General features: G+C 40.9%; 2 protein-coding genes across 3 annotated transcripts in view; one reads left to right on the top strand and one right to left on the bottom strand.

Annotated features, from left to right (window-relative positions):
• The window catches only part of LRRIQ4 (leucine rich repeats and IQ motif containing 4), a 31,706-nt gene extending 19,238 nt beyond the window's left edge, over positions 1-12,468 (bottom strand). Inside the window, exons 1-5 of one of the 2 annotated variants that reach the window (XM_082249194.1) lie at positions 12,392-12,468; positions 8,277-9,402; positions 5,577-5,750; positions 1,697-1,835; positions 91-287 (exon numbers count right to left, since the gene is read on the bottom strand). In XM_082249194.1, coding sequence (XP_082105320.1) covers positions 91-287; positions 1,697-1,835; positions 5,577-5,750; positions 8,277-9,371 — 1,605 coding nt within the window. In that variant the 5' untranslated portion in view covers positions 9,372-9,402; positions 12,392-12,468. Of the gene's footprint in view, positions 1-90; positions 288-1,696; positions 1,836-5,576; positions 5,751-8,276; positions 9,424-12,391 lie in introns of both variants that reach the window. The other variant, XM_082249195.1, reaches the window with a different exon arrangement.
• Positions 12,469-12,525: 57 nt separating this feature from the next.
• The window catches only part of LRRC34 (leucine rich repeat containing 34), a 33,463-nt gene continuing 28,985 nt past the window's right edge, over positions 12,526-17,003 (top strand). Inside the window, exon 1 of the mRNA XM_082249197.1 lies at positions 12,526-12,575. The gene's annotated coding sequence lies outside the window, so the exon portion shown is untranslated. The remainder of the gene's footprint in view (positions 12,576-17,003) is intronic.

Genomic DNA, 17,003 nt, shown 5'->3' with positions numbered 1-17,003 from the left:
TCCACGCATTTCTCAGGACATAAGGGAAAATTTTCTTCTGTGCACGAGTATAGTATACTATAAATATCAAAATGTCATGTGATGTGTTACCTTTGTTGCCATCTGATTTTTGCGCCTCTTTACTTTAAGGTATTCCCAAACAGCAGCTTTTCCCTGGCTGTATACCTCCACTGGTGGGTCTGTCATAGGATTCCCATCCAGGACAAGCAGGTCAAGCGTGTGTAACATGTCCAAATTGTCTGGCAGAGTAGACAGTTGGTTGTTGTAAAGAAGCAGTTTTTGCAGCCCTGAACAAGAAAGAAGAAAAAACACTTGCTGAAAATAACTGATCAGTGACCTTATTACCGTGTCACTGCAACACAGAATTGCTAATTACACCGAAAAGAGATTTATTTACTGCAGTGCAATCTTTAGGCACAAAGAGCACATAAAAGTACCCATAGCAGCCTATTATATTTTTAGTAAAGCTGGCAATACACTATCAGAATTTTGTTTTAAGTTTCAAAAATGTTAATTTAATTTTCTATTGCTTAATGGGGTCAAATTAATGTTTAGTGACAAAAAAATTGGATGGAGGTTTTTTCTCGAACAAATACATTTCTGACAGTGTGTGTGTGGTGTTCGTTCAGGAAAAGGCATTAATTCCCAAACAAAATGTTTTAAATCAAACACAATTTTGAAGTACTTTTGAATGGCATTTGTCAAGTCATTGACTGTACAGAGAATCTTCATATGAATGTTCTTACGAACACTCGTTAGAAATCTACTTGTTTATGGCCAGCTTTACTGTAGTCTTATTATAGAAAAAAAAAAAGGGGAGCGCCTAAACCAGCTCTATAAACAAAGTTTAATATATCAGAACATCCAAAAAATAATAATAGTCTTTTTAAATGTGATAGCCCAATGATAAGGTGAAGAAATGAATATCCCAGTTCTTCCAAAAAATCCAATACAAGGGGATAGAAGAAATGTTCTTCATTCTTCCAATTCGCTTTAATAGTGCTGCACAACACCTTGCTCCATCTCCTATAGAATAACACTCTCTAGAAACTAAGACTATAATTGAAGTAGGTGTCAGAAAGTAACTGTAATCACGAATAAATCTTTTTACCATTAGTAACTCATATTTAGATATCCATGTCCGTGATGCTGTGGTACTGCTCCAGGAGACAAACAAACCACAGAAACCAAACTCTAACAGAATATTTAAACTTACAAACATCTGCTTATCCATTTCACCTTGTCTGGGCATTGCAACTAACAAAGCACCAAACAGAATTTGTCACTTAAATAAAACATTTGGAAAAAGTTGTATCCGTCGTCTGCAACAAAACAGTATATTAGGGAGTGAATGTGCAGGAGAAACTGCTTTTGTGAAAAAAAGAGGACCTGTTACATACAAAATAAAGTTCAGTTGTATAAATGTCCACATGGAAAATGCATGTCATTTTGATGACTAATGGGCCATACACACTATAAGATTTTCTGAAGACTTTTTCCTTCAGACTTACCAAAACCATATAATATGAGGTCAAACCTAAACACTTTCAATTTGTATGCAATCTGGCAGGCCCTTGCACTACATAGAAAAGGTAAATCTGAAGGAAATCTAACCACAAAAGTTGGATAGTGTGTATCCAGCTTAACTGATTCATTAATTCATGCGTTTAGATTAATTTTATTATGGTATACTTACCATAGATTTTGCAGACTGAATCTGGTAGATGACTTAGGTGGTTACTGTGGCAATCCAGAACTTTGAGGCTCTGCAGCTGATCCAGTGTGGATGGAAGACATTCCAAACTGTTGTTTTCAATGTACAGCTCTCTCAGATTCTACATTCGACAGGAAGAGCAACTGGTCATTTTCACAGAAAGCAATAGAGCTGGTGTTATATCAGGAATTTTCTGATAAATGGTCCAAGTCACTACTTAACACTACTAAAAAAGCCAGATACTCTGCTAAAAAAGGACAAAACATAATGTAAAAAAACAATATGCTGAGAGAACTTTAAGGCCTCATGCACATGGGGCGTTTGAAAAAATGAGCTGCAAAGCCAGTTCTGATGCCAGGAAAAAGCAGCTGTAAAAACGTCCTTTTAGAAGTGTTTTGTATGTTAAAGCACTTTTTAGCCACGTTTAGCAGCGTTAGTCTTGCTCTGCCCTCTTCTATTTTCCAATCTCAAATCCAACTACTACAGCTTAAAAACGTCTGACGTGGCCTAACACTGTGTAGCAAGGTTTCCAGGCCTATGGCCTGATGTGGGCCTGCCATTAGAACCGGTACTCTCTCCTACCCATATGAGCTGCGGTGTGATAACTGAAACAGCAACAACTCCGGCATCTTTGTGGTTTTTATTTGATTTAAAGGGGATGGGAGAAGGGAGTGAGTGGGATACTCCTTGTGGCTCAAACTAATTACACGTGGGACTTTGTTACTGAAAAATGCCCGTTGGCGCCTCCTTGATGCCAGCCGGCGCCAGCCAACGCTCACTGACTCTTAGAACTCTCTGTGTAACCGAAGAAGCGTTGAATCCCCGACTTATAGTCCTGTAGATCCAAGACTGAAAGCTGTAGACTCCTGACACTGCTGTGTTGTGGAAGTCACTAAATACTGTCCCCCGCTTGGTACAGCTTGAGGTAGTATCTTGTAGAAATTTGTGTAACTGTCGCTTCACTGACACTCTCTGTACAATTCAAGGCCCAGACCGCTGGTACCCCCTTTACAACTTCAGGGTCCTCTACCTAGGCATCCCCTTTACAGCTAGCTGACACTGGATCCCAGAACCTCTTCCGGAGTGGTCCCCTCTAACTCTTCAGGCAAACCCCCAGGGGCAATTCTCAGTACTCACGACCTGTGCAGGCTTTCCTGGGACTGGACCCATATCTCTCCGCAGGCTCTCGGCACACCGGATCCCCTCAGCTCAACTCAGCACTCTCTGGATACTCAGGCCACACCCCGAGACATCCACCTTCCTCAGACAGGAGGAGAGACAGCAGCACTCTCCTTCCTGGGACTCTGCTCCCGCCAAAGACAACCTGTCACGCACTTCCCCCAGACTTATACCCACTCCCAGAATCCTTTGCAGCCTAATCTGCCTTCTGGGGTAGTTACAAGCTGGGATGTGTCCCCTGATTGGGCTTCCCACACTGCCCTATGAGAAACCTTTCACAGGAGCCATTGGGGATACTTCTCCCCTCAGCAGGCACATCTGGAAGTCCTGACACCCTACCTAACAAATCACAGCCCTGCTGTTAGGCAGACCAGGCCCACTATACATTTTACCTAGCCACCTACCTGTAGGGTGCTACACCTGTATGCAGCCTTTAGCAGTGTCAGGTGTTTTTACAGCCTAATGCTGCTGCTCCAGAACTCGTTGGCCCTGGGTTTTTTTTTTTTACAGCTTGAAAACGCCTATGCCACTTACAGCTTCTAAAAGCCTAAGTGTGCATGTGGCCATAGAATAACATGGAGGGCGTATTTAAACTGCAAAAAAAAAATGTCTGTTGCTCCTAAAAGCGGCTGTAAAAACACCCTGTGTGCATGAGGCCTAAAGATTCCTATTGCTTGTCTCCTGAAAGTATTCTGGCTGTCACGCCCATCGTATGGTTTCAATACCCCAGAGCACATATGACAGCGGGTGATTTACTAAAACTGGAGAGTGCAAAATTGGGTGCAGCTCTGCATAGAAACCAATCAGTTTCTATTTTTTTTTGTCAAAGTCTTTACTAAACAAGCTGAAGTTAGAAGCCAATTGGCTACCATGCACAGCTGCACCAGATTTTAAATTCTGCAGTTTTAGTGAATCAACTGCAGTAGGTTAAAAAAAAAATATTCTTAACCCCCTCCTTGGGTCAGTATGATCAACTCACTGGAATAAAATATTGCTTTCCTAGCCTTTAGTAATGGTAATCGTGGATATTATTAGTTGTAAGAAAATTATCACGTCCTATCCCACAATTTAATCACAGTTAGTGTAAGGAACCCCTTCCTAAACTGATGATAAAATCTTCTTTCAAAGTTATAATAATGTCATGTTTTTTATATTTGTATGTATCCAGAGCAAACATCTATCATGCATTGAGTGTTTAAAGTATATGCAATGCCATACATGACAGTGGGGGACCCCCCCCCCCCCTCGGTTTCCAGTTCAACAAAGAGTGCTACACACAGGCTAACATTCGGTACATGTGCTTAAGTCCTTACCTAGCTCTGTTTTGACCAACTTTATTCTATTTGATATTCACCTAGCCTATGTGCATGAACTCACATTTTCCAACATTTAATTATTATTGATAATCAAATGCTCATGTTGCTATTTTGTCAAGATTACTTGGAAATATGGCATAATGTTGCTGCTTTTTCAATAACCCTACATATTTTGTGTCACCTGTAAAAAATGAAAGCATTGGTATTATCTTGGACATTTTACATACAGGCAACTCAAGTATCCTAATATTGATTAGTGGAAATTGATAACTACTGCAGTAGGGAACAGACACAAAAATAATCTTTCCAAATAACTCTTCTGACTTTATTCCGCTAGTCACATTCTTCTTCTTTTTTTTTTTTTTTATACATATGCTTATGTAGCTATCACATTAAAACTACAATTTTGCTTTTAAGGTAACAGGGGTAATAACTGAGGTGGATTCCTTTTTTATTAGGGTCTTAAAGTAGAAGTCCACTCTAACACTTAAATCCCTGCATCTACAGACCTCCACGATCTAACACTAACCTATCTAACCCTGTAAAAAAAAAAAAAAAAATCAGTATACTTACCTTTTTTAGCTTTTTTACTTTTACCTTTTTTGAAGCCAATCTGACCCGATCCCACGCTGAGCTTCCCTGTGGAGGCGGGTGCAGAGGACACAGCTGACAACGGAAGCCCCATAGTAAGTCTATGGGTGACTTCACTCCCCATTAATTTCCTCTGCAGAGCTTCCGCCACTGGAGACCGGATTGGATCGGCTTCAAAAAAGGTATGTATGCTGATTTCTTCTTTACAGGGCTAGATAGGTTAGTGTCAGATCGTTGAGGTCTATAGATTCAGGGATTTTAGTTTTAGGGTGGACTTACACTTTAAGAATATGAGTACATGGCAGAAGAGTTAGTATGGTGCCAAGGATGTTGACTGCAGTGGATAAAATATATAAAATAAAATACATGTCTGTTTCAGGCTTTTTATTTCATCCCCAGATCATTATAAATACAGTATATTGCAAGAAGTCAATATGAAGTTTTCCTTTGAATCTTTTAGTTAGCTCACAAAACATCAATTGTGTTCACTCTTTTGTTGAGTATATGTGTTTATCTTAAGCTTGCCATACACTAGTAGAATTACATTTGGAAAAATAGAAAAATATAAAAGCATTTTTCACATTCAAATTGGACATGTTGTAATAGGTATGATGTATGCACAAAATTAACCTGTTTAATATGTCTGGAATTCCAGTCAAGTAGCAGGTCTGGATGAAATTTGAAGTGCTTTCAAACAAATTTAGTTGACTCAATGATGGCAAGATCAAATGCCAGATTAATGAAATAGAAAAAATATAATACAAACGTGACCTCACCGTGAGCATGCATATGTTGTCTGGTAAATTTATAAGTTGAGTGCCACGATCCTGTCCAATATACAATTTCTCCAAAGATTCCAGCCAGAAGATCTCCTCTGGAAAAGCAGGAAACCTGTTTCCAGTAATTCCCAAGTGTGTCAGGTTTTGTAATGATTTTATTTGTGGTGGAATCTAAATTAAGAACATTTGTTTTTACTAAGTTGAAACTATGCTACTTCAATTTTAATACACATACAGACTCACACTTTGAAATGGTCTGTTTTAAGAAAACCCAACACGAGTCAAAACTTTCAAGTTATGGATAGAGTAACCTCTGTCAGCTTTCGAGATTTAAATTTACTTTTTCCCTGTGAAATCAAGATAGGAAATCAAGAAAGTAGGGGGCATTGGGATAGGAGGACAAATATAACAATGAAAACCTCACAGACGTTCTAGTATAGTTATAGGATTTCAAAGAAGATTCCTTAGAGGAATACCCTGTTCGACCTGGACATTGTATTCTGACCGAGATATGCCCGGTCTCAGCTGTTCCCTGCTGACCAAAACATGCCCAGTCCCTGCTGATATGGCCATCATTTTAATCAGTTTATGGCCAGCTTAAAGTGGTTGTAAACCCTCAAATATACCCAGTGAAGTGAACAGCCTCAGATGATTCACAGAGATTAAACAAATCCTCCTACATAGGGTTTACTTGTTTATTTGCAGTCTTCTCTTCCCTAAACTCCTTCAAAAGGGCAGAAAAGTGATAAAACTCTTCATCTGTCAGGAGCACAGAAGAGGGAGGGGGAAGACTACAGTAACAGTGTTTGAGAGCTGATTGGAGGAAGGGAACTCACCCCCCCCCCCTCCACACAGCAAAAGAACTGTGTTGTGAATAGACATGCTCCGTTCTGAGCATTACCTTCCCCTCCTGACACAATTTTATCTCATGTGTCTGGAAAACTTCTCAGAAGTGACTGATGCTGATAACAGAGGAATGGGGGAATAAGTTAACAAATTCCAAACTAAGGTAATTAACTCTTGTATTTAGGAGATATGAAAACAGAAGAACCACCTACAATTTAAGGGGCTTTTCCCTCCTTGTAATGAGGATTCAGAAGGTATCACATTGTTGATTGTGATTCAGTTTATTACAAGAAAGCAAGACAAAGTGTTTCGGGGGCCTGCATCTCCTTCATCAGTGTTGAGCATCAATGTAAATTAGCTTGATACACACTATACAATTTTCTTAAGATTTTTTCCTTTAGATTTACCAAAACCATATAATATGGGGTCAGACCTAAACACTTTTAATTTGTAAAAAGGCACGCCCTTGCACTACTTAAGGGCCATACACACTATAAGATTTTCTGAAGACTTTTTCCTTCAGATTTACCTTTTCTATGTAGTGCAAGGGCCTGCCAGATTGCATACAAATTGAAAGTGTTTAGGTTTGACCTCATATTATATGGTTTTGGTAAGTCAAAAGGAAAAAGTCTTCAGAAAATCTTATAGTGTGTATGGCCCATTAGTTGAGGGTAAATCTAATGCCCTGTACACACTATCAGATTATCTGAAGACTTTTGTCTTCAGATTTACCTTTTCTATGTAGTGCAAGGGCCTGCCGGATTGCATACAAATTGAAAGTGTTTAGGTTTGACCTCATATTATATGGTTTTGGTAAGTCTGCAGACAAAAGTCTTAGATAATCTGATAGTGTGTACAGGGCATAAAGGAAATCTACCAACAAAAGTTGTATAGCGTGTATCCAGCTTAATGGGCCATACACACTATCAGATTATCTGAAGACTTTTGTCTGTAGACTTACCAAAACCATATAATATGAGGTCAAACCTAAACACTTTCAATTTGTATGCAATCTGGCAGGCCCTTGTACTACATAGAAAAGGTAAATCTGAAGGAAAAAGTCTTCAGATAATCTGATAGTGTGTATGGCTCTTAAGTCATACTGTGTGAGAAGAAATGCAACAGTAGCTTTAATATAAATCAGGTGTGTAGGATAACAAAACTCAAATGAATGGCTTGTAGAAAAAGAATTCTGAGTGTGTGTTTTGCAGAGATCTGACATAAATAAGCACCCATTTAATTATCCAACACACCCAACTTATGTTCCTGCTAGTTTTGCACTTCATCTCACATATGTATATATACCTGATTACACTGTTGCTCAGCCCTGATAAAGGGGTGCAGAGCCTTGACACATGTTGGCTTACTTTCTTTTAATAAACAAACAACAATGTCACACCTTTTGAATCCTCATTACAAGAAGAAAGTAGCCCCTTAAAAGGTGAGAGCATCACCTGTGTTTTCCATTTCTCCCGCATGTAACAACATTATAACTTCATAAAATGTCTTGGGAGGTCAGTATGTTGTTTTTTTTTTTTATTGGCTTATAAGTTCTTAAAAACCAAATTGAGAGAAGATGTATGTGTAATTACTCATAAAGTTAGCATTTCATTAGGCTGAACAAAAGTCATTATATTTATAGCCACTACAGCAATACTGGAATTTAGAGATTGCGCTTTGCTTACCAGGTCTGTATAGTCTTTTTACATAAACCTCATTGCCAGATGAAGTAAAATAGAACATAACATTATAAAATGACACCTAGCTGTATCAGAAAAATTCAATTTTTATCTCTAAGCTAAGATTTTGTTACTTTATATTATATTGTAGAATAGGATTGTATAATCTTACCAAGCTCATTAAGTTGTCATCTAGTGAAAGCACTTGAAGATACTTGAGAGCACAGATCACAGTAGGGAATTCAGTAAAAGAGTTTTGACTAAGGTCCAGTATCTTGAGGAATTCCAACTTCGCAAATTCAGCAGGTAACATTGACAATCCTGTGTTTTTCAGATAGAGGACACAGAGGGAATGTAACTTAGTTACTGTAGATGGTAAGATTTTCAGGCCATTATTTGACAGCCCAAGTTCATTCAGATCTCCCAATTCTTTAAGTGAATGAGAAAGCTTTTGAAGGTGATTGCCAGAAGCATCAAGAACTGCCAACTTTGTGCAGCGACTGAGAGTCTTTGGTATGAACGACAGATTATTTACACTAATAAACAGTTTATTAAGATTAGATAAATAACTAATTTCTTCAGATATAGATGTCAATCTATTTTCCTCAAGATCAACAATTTCTAGGCTTTGAAGTACACAGATCTCTTTTGGAAACAAGGCAAATTTATTTTTCCTTAAATAAATTTCTTTAAGATGTGTTAAATTAACTACTTCTGATGGAAGAGATTTAAGTCTGTTGTTGGAGAGGCCCAGTAGGTGCAAATGATGGAGTTTTTTGCAGATCAGAACGGGAAATTCATTAAGGTTTATACTATAGAGTCTTAACTCGCGGAGCTGATGCAGTCTACTAATGATCTCCAGGGAGCTCCAGTCAAGTGGGTTATCACTAAGGTCTAGGCTCTCTAGCTTTTTTAGCTCTCCAAACTCATCACAAATCTGAGTAATGTTATTGTTATTCAAATAAAGGACTTTTATATTATGGAGCTGGTAGATGTCCTTAGGAATTGTTTCAATTTGGTTCTTTTCTAAGTGCAGTTCTTCAAGATCTTCCAGATCAAGAACCTGACCAGGTAACTCTTTATGCTTCTGCTGGGAAGAATCAAGGAAAAGGACTCGATGTTTTAACTGTACGGGTAGCTCAGACTCAGGTTTTCCTTCAACTGACACCCAAGTCTGCTCATTGGTATCCAATAGAACTGATGTGACGGCATTTAAAAAGCGAACGTTGCACATCTTTCCTGATGCGCTTTGACGAAATTCAGGCATTCCTGCAGCTGTAGTCTACATATGTTTTAACCTACAAGCACAAACAGAAAACCTAATTTAATTTGATATGACTTTAGCATTGATCATATTTATACAATTGCAAAGCACAATTTTGGGAAGTTAGAGCGAAACTGAACCCTTTTATTCTTTACAGCCATGGAAGTTGCCATCTTGGTTTATATTTGATCTGCAGTTGTCATAATGCTGCATGTGTGATCAGTTATGACACCAGCCATTTGATGGCTTGACAGTTTGGTTGCAAGCACAAGAAGTTTTTGCTGATAAGGGCTTGTTCACACCAGCCTGCAAGCATTTACAGTATTTAGGAGTGCATTGCATGGTTTATTTTTTCCATTGTTTAAACCTTAACCCTTTGCCGACCTCCCACCACATATAAACTGCGGCAGGCTGGCTTGGCTGCGCGAATCGCCACACCTGTACAGCGGTTCACGGGAGCGCTCCTGGGGACGAGCGTGCGCCACCTGCGGTGCGCACCCGCCCCCTGCGGTGCGCACCCGTCCCCCACTAGGCAGCAGGGATGACACGGGACTGGCGGCAGCGATTGCCGCCGGGCACCCGCGATCGCTCCACGCTGAGAGAGAGGGATGGTCTGCTGTTGTAAACCCAGCAGACCGTTGTTCTCTCTGAAATAATCACAGAGCTCCTGTGATCCTCCTATATAGGAGCACAGGTCTCTGTGTTCATTTCACAAATCCCTCTCCCATACAGTTAGAAAACACTCCCCAAGGCTCACACTTAACCCTTTGATCACCCCTGGGTTAACTCCTTCCCTGCCAGTGTCATTATTACAGTTACAGTGCATATTTTTAGGACTGATTACTGTCGTAATGTCACTGGTCCCCCTAAAAATGTAAAAAATGTCAGTTAGGGGTCTGACCTGTCTGCCGCAATGCCGCAGTTTCATTAAAAATTGCAGATCGCCGCCATTACTAGTAAAAAAATAAAAATAAAATAAAAATGACAAATCTTTCCCCTAGTTTGTAGACACGATATCTTTGCACAAACCAATCAAAATACGCTTATTGGGATTTTTTTTACCAAAAATATGTAGCAGAATACAAATTGGCCTAAAAGGATGAAAAAAATTGATCTTTAATTTTTTTATTTTTTTTGGGAATGTTATATAACAGAGAGTGAAAAATATTGTTTGGTTTTTTTTTTTCAGAATTATCACAGGTGATCAAATACCACCAAATGAAAGCTCTATTTGAGGGGAAAAAAGGACATCGATTTTATTTAGGTACAGTGTCTCACGGCCGCGCAATTGTTCGTTAAAGTAACGCATTGCCGAATTGCAAAAAATGGCCTGGTCATTAAGGGGAGCAAATCCTTCCGGTCCAGAAGTGGTTAAAGTGATTGTAAAGTCTTGTTTAAAAAAAAAAAAAAAATAATGACAAACATGTTATACTTCTCTCCTCTTTGCAGTTGGTTTTGCACAGAGCAGCCCAGATCCTCCTCTTCTCCGTTCCCTCATTGCTGCTCCTGGCCCCTCCCTCCTATCGAGTTCCACCACAGCAAGCAGCTTGCCATGGGGGCACCCGAGCCAAGCTGCAGCTCCGTGTGTCCATTCAGACACAGAGCTGCCATTTGGCCCCGCCCCTCTCTCTCCTGATTGGCTAACTCTCACTTACTCTATCCAAAATGAAAAAAATGTTTTTTTTCTTTAGTTCTACTTTAAATACAATGAAAGAATGTCCTGCTTGACCCCCCACTCACCTAAGAACAGAACAGATGTAAAAATTAAAGTGACACTAGAATAAGATAATACAATAAAACATATTCTATTCAAGTACATATTTTAAATTAAAAAAAAAAAGACCCTTCTATTGCTCTTTTGCTCTCACCTTCTTTCAAATCTCAAAATTTCTTTTTTTTTGTTGTTGCTGTGATCTGACTTTCTGTTAGAGGGTGGCTATGCTTGTTCTCCATGATCCCACTGCATGTAGGAATGTAGTCACCCTCTCCTGCTTGCTCCTAAAATGGACTATGGGATTTGTAACATACTGTACCTAGAGAAGGGGACATGATTGCAAAATAATGTGTACTCTTTAAGGTACACTTTACAAACTTTACTTGTACTCTTTACAAACTCTTTACAAACAGAATACAGGGGAAAGGAGAGTTTCAGGAGCTTTTAGAGGATGTTACCAGGAGGCAGAAAAACACAGTAAGAAACAACTTCATGAAATACAGGTTACAGGGCAATTAATTGGTGGATGGGTTTGGATTATTCTTGGTGAAATGGGAGATTGTTTAGTGTCACTTTAAGTGCCGGTTCACACTGCAGCAGCACGACTTCGGGGGCGACCTGTGAAGTCGCGTGCACTGCAACTTCGGCGCGACTTACACGGACTTCATAAAATGAATGTCTATGCAAGTCGCTCCGAGGTCGCCCCGAAGTAGTACAGGACCCTTTTTCTAAGTCGGAGCGACTTGTGTCGCTGCTATTAGAACGGTTCCTGTACCGAACAATGGGAGTGCGACGGATCGCGACTTGTCAGCCTGACAAGTCGCGGTCCAAGTCGGATCAGTGTGAACCGGCGCTAAGTGTCACTTTATTTGAACCGTGTATGGGCAGGTTGAATGTACCAAGTTTATCAATTTAGGGAACAATGAGCCTGCAGGATTCTCTTGCGATTATCGCTAGTGGCTATAGCATATATCACTGTCTTCCCCCACCAGGAGCAGACATTGGCCCGACAGGAGGGATTCCCTTGTTACCACTTTCTGTGTTGTTGGGGGAAACATGCAAATTTCCTGCAACACATGGTTGCGGGAAAGAAATTGGCACTGTGTATGGCCTGCCTAAGGAAAGCTCAAAGTTTGTGGAATCTTGAGCTTTTAATTATCAGAGGGAAAGCATATAGACCGCAGGGAAAGTTTTTATGCAGTCAGTACAAAGAGGTAACTGGAGCTACACAGGCCCCCCTGTCCTCTGCCTGGTTCTAGTGGCAGTGACAATAAATCAGACTATGCCCAATGCCAGCTCCCCATCTCACCAGTCTGTGTTGCTGTGGCTCCCCCAGTCCACCGACTGCTTTCTCCTCTATGTCTTCAAGCAGAAACTACAGCAGCCAGGAGACATTCAGGGAGGAGGAGGAGGAGGAGGGGGGGTGACTATGACAACCAGGGACAACAACATGACCTGACTCACAGGACCAGACTCGCTGCCTGTAACTACAGGTAACACTTCTATGTATGTCATGTCTTCTGCCTTAAAAGAAACCATAAGCAGCCATTTGTTGGGCATTTCTTATATTCTGTTGTGCAAGTTTTCTGCACTTTATAATGTTTGTGATATTATGCTCATTTACTTTCACGTTACATTAGGATAATAAGACAGATGTTGTCTATGCAGAGTCTCATGTTCTCCTAGTATAGGGCTGCATTCACACCTAAGCATAACATTTTTGTCAGTTTTTTCATGCGTTTTGTTGCTCGCTTGTATGCATGTTTTTGAAAGCTTTTGTACAGCGTTTTCCAAGCATTTTGGAGCTTTAGTATTTTTGCAGCCAATGGAGAAATCTATTATCTGTTACATCATTTATTGCTTTGTTTTTCTGCTTTCAGTTGCTTCAAAAAATGTACTAACCTGCCTGAATCAAGATACAAAAGTAGCGCCAATACTCTCCATAAATGGTGTAATTTATGATCAATCTAAATCCAAACATTTAAAAAGGAGCTCAATATTCTGTACATGGATACTGTCCTCATTGTCGGTCAATCTTCTATATCAGTTGAACGGATTATGATCAAGATTTCTTTGCGTAGTTGATCCGTACCTATGATTGATTCTCTGGCATTCCACACAGACTTTACAAAATAAATGATCAATGCATTTAATACATTTACGGACCAACCAATGATCATATCTTAAACAGTAACTCACCCTAGCTCCACCGCACTGTGGGAAGATAAAGAGCTAAGTGTCGGTGCTCAGGCTGAACGTCCAAACCAAATGTTATATGAATAAAGCCGGCACACGAAAAGTCTTCTTCCAAGTAAAATGCTTTATTCCAACATGGATAGCAGTGACAACATGACAAATTCTGACGTGTTTCGGCTTTACGCCTTCCTCATAGCATCATGATGCTATGAGGAAGGCGTAAAGCCGAAATGCGTCAGAATTTGTCATGTTGTCACCGCAATCCTTGTTGGAATAAAGCATTTTACTTGGAAGAAGACTTTTCGTGTGCCGGCTTTATTCATATAACAATGATCATATCTTGGTCAAAATTGATTGCTTCTTTTCGCTGTTGCTGCGGTGCTCAGTTTTGGGCACTGAATTTGTTTGCAATGTAATCTGCTCTGCTACTTGGTCAAATAAATAATATGGATGCGTGTGTGTTAAGATGATTATACACGTGTAGAATTTTGTTGAAATTTTTATTTTAGAAATGTTCATTTGTTTTTTGTTTTTTTATGGTTTGTGAAATCAAAAAGAAATTCATTTTTGACCATAGAGATGAGAAGATTTGAAAGCGCAGAATGGAAAAAATTGACAACATTTAAAGTTCTATTTTTCAGTATTCATTAAGGAAAAATTGTACCTATTGTAATAAAACCAGTTTAAAAGAGAAGTATGGCCAAAGCTTGTTTGCCCATACTTCTCTTGTGGGTCTCAGGAGTGTGCTTACTTTTTCTCTCCTGTAACCCAGAATCAGCTGACAGCGGGCTATAGCGCCAGGTGAAGCTGCTCCTGGATGTGGAAAGATCCTGACAATTTTGTTGAGATCCACCCAGCTGCTTGATTGACAACTTGCTTCACCTCTCAGTGCACGGCTGAGAGCCAGAGACAGCTGGGCCAGCCCCCTTCCCTTCACAGTGCTCCAGTGAGCGCTGCAGGAGCGGAGCAGAGAGCAGTGACTGACAGTCACTGTTCTCTGCTAGGGAGCAGATCGAGAAATGAGGTGATCAGTGGTCATGTGATCACTCAGTTCTCAATCTTAAGAGTCAATGTGGAACAGCTGCATAGAGGTAGGTATATTGTGACAGAGGGGGACCCTGTCACTGTGAAAATGGAAGAGAATGTGACACAGGATTCACATTAGGGTTCATGTGAGGATCAGGACTATCATTTGTGAACAGAGAAAGCTGAGTTTTTGTCTTTCTCCAGCTTCTGTAGTTCTGGATTGGAACATTCAATCCTGTGTCTGGGTTTTGCTAGACCCCTGCAACCTGGCTGACTAGACAGGTGTGCAGGGTCATTATACTGTATACTCAGGTCTGAGGATAGTTTAGAGCTTCCAGTTTGGAGACTGTTCCCAGTGTGGGAGACGGAAGGTCTTACCCAGGGCTCAGGGGGCCCCAGCCAAAAGACAGAGGGTCTCTTTCGAGGGGTGAGAGGAGCCCAGCCAGAAGCCAAAAGACAGAGGGTCCCCACTGTCGGGTTAGAGGGCCCCAGCCAGTAGCCAGTAGACAGCAGGTCTCATTCCAGCAGTCAAGTTGACTCTTATCCAGGGGTCAGGAGAACCCCAATCGTTAGGCCAGAGGTGGGCTGTGCAGCAGGGCACTGCGACCAAAGGCTAGAGAGCCAAGTATCCAGGAAAGACTGGTAAGAGGTGCAGAGTGGTGAAGTTGAGTGAGTGAGCTTATGAGCCAAGTGGCTCAGCATTTTCCAGTGTTTGTATTCCATTTAAATAGCAGTCCTGGATGAAATTTTAAAATAGAAATAAAGTTTGCTATACTTACCTTTATTCCAATGGTTCCATACCCACAAGATCCATTGCCATTGCCAGCATCATTTCCCCAGCTTTTTTCAGGTGTCAGTTTTCTCCCATCTTGATTAAACAACTCGTGTACAGGGGTTTAGTCATCCTGGCACATAGGCACTGTGCTGGAATGTAAAGTGACCTGCCCAAGCGCAGCTCAGTGTACATTTTCAAAAGGACAGGCAGTTAGATTAATATTTTTGCAGAAGAGATATTGCATGTCTCGTTTGAAATAAAGAGCCCATCTGCTCACATTTTTTTTTTTTTTAATGTAGACTTTAGTTCTGCTTTACGGCCTTTCAAACTAATTTTTGATTTACAGATGGCAAGACTGAATGCTGCAGTCATCTCCAGTGGGTTAGAAGAGGGAAGTGGGTAGTAAACAAAAGCGCTCTATTAAGGCATTAAAACCTGTCTGGTCGCTGTCCCATAAACATTAGAATGCTAAAAACAGATGACATTCTGACATTGCCAACCCAAAAAAAAAAAAAACAACAATTACCCCACACAGGAATGTGCTCTGTTATCCAAATAATAGGTTACACTTAAGTTATGGTGGCATTATCAGCAAAATATTTGGCAAAAATGAACTGACTCAAAGTCCACTGGTGAACATGCAAATATAATGTAGCGCTCCTCTTGCATGGAGGAGAGAGAGTGGTGTCACCTCCAGACGGTAGAAGGTTAGCATTTATGTCAGGGTGGATCCACAGCCACAGTGGGGAGCATTACTCAACAAGGAAGGACGTCAGTCACTTTATGGTTTTGAAGTTTTATTGCTTCAGTTTACAGAGACAGAGGGTCAGGTTAGGTTCTCCCATAGCAACCCAGCTTCCAGACTCCATGGCTTTAAAACAGTGGCTGGTTTCTGAAAGCAGACACTCTGGTCCCCCCAGCAGAGATCCATTGGGCTAAAGAAGGGCCTGAACTCTCTGAGGGCAGCAAGCATTACCCCTCCAGCAGGCTGTTAGATACCTGTGAGGTAAAGTCTGAAGTGGAGCTTGAGTGCTGAGGATTCAGGCGATAACGTAGTCAGAGAGATCAGGCCGTACCAACTTGGGCAGAGCAGTATACAAACGAAATCCAAAGAATGGTCAGGCAGGCAGAGGTCATACACAAGCTGGAGGTGAAGTACGGAATTGAAAGGCTGAAGAGAAGTCAAGAATTCAGGCAAAAGTTCATATATACGATAATCAGTAAAAGAGCATACAGCACACCCAGGGAGATAATCCAAACAAACGGGCATTGAGTAACAGGAAGTGCTGCTATTTATGGGCTGGTTAAATTGTACATTGTTCACAGCTGGCAGCAGGTGGGGCTAGTGAGTCCAAGGCAAAGCAGAGCTTCCTGTGGCACAACAGGCAAGGCTGCAGGCTGTGAAACTGGGAACCTCCCGGTTCAAGAACACCCAGGTACATGACACAAGCCTTCATTGGGCTCTTCTACATCAAAATGCACCCTCCTTGATGAGGCAGGGCCACTCAACTAAACATGTGTTAGGCCCTAGTGCTAAAGCCTACAAAGCACAAACTCTGAACACATCCTCCCCAGGCTTGCCAGGCCACTCCCTGAGCTTTTATAACCTTAATGGAAAATAGCAAAAGATTTGCCGAGCCCCATAACCTTAGCCATAGTGTTAGGGTCTATACAGCACAAATTCCCAACACATCCTCCCCAGGCTGAGGCCTGGGGGAGAGAGAGCTTGCCAGGCCACTCCCTGAGCTTTTATAACTTCCCCCAGCATGCACCACTGCACAAAACTATTAGTGGGAGCCAGAAGGGACATTAAGGCTCAATAGAAAAATACTTTCCGAGCCCCATAACTATACCCCTAGGCATTAGTGATACCTGGTGATAACAGTAGGGTACTGCAGCAACTTTGAAACATAAGAGACACAAC

The sequence above is a fragment of the Pelophylax lessonae genome (assembly GCF_965119305.1).
Source record: "Pelophylax lessonae genome assembly, chromosome: 3".
Lineage (NCBI taxonomy): Eukaryota > Metazoa > Chordata > Amphibia > Anura > Ranidae > Pelophylax > Pelophylax lessonae.
This window is presented reverse-complemented; position numbering and strand designations above follow the sequence as displayed.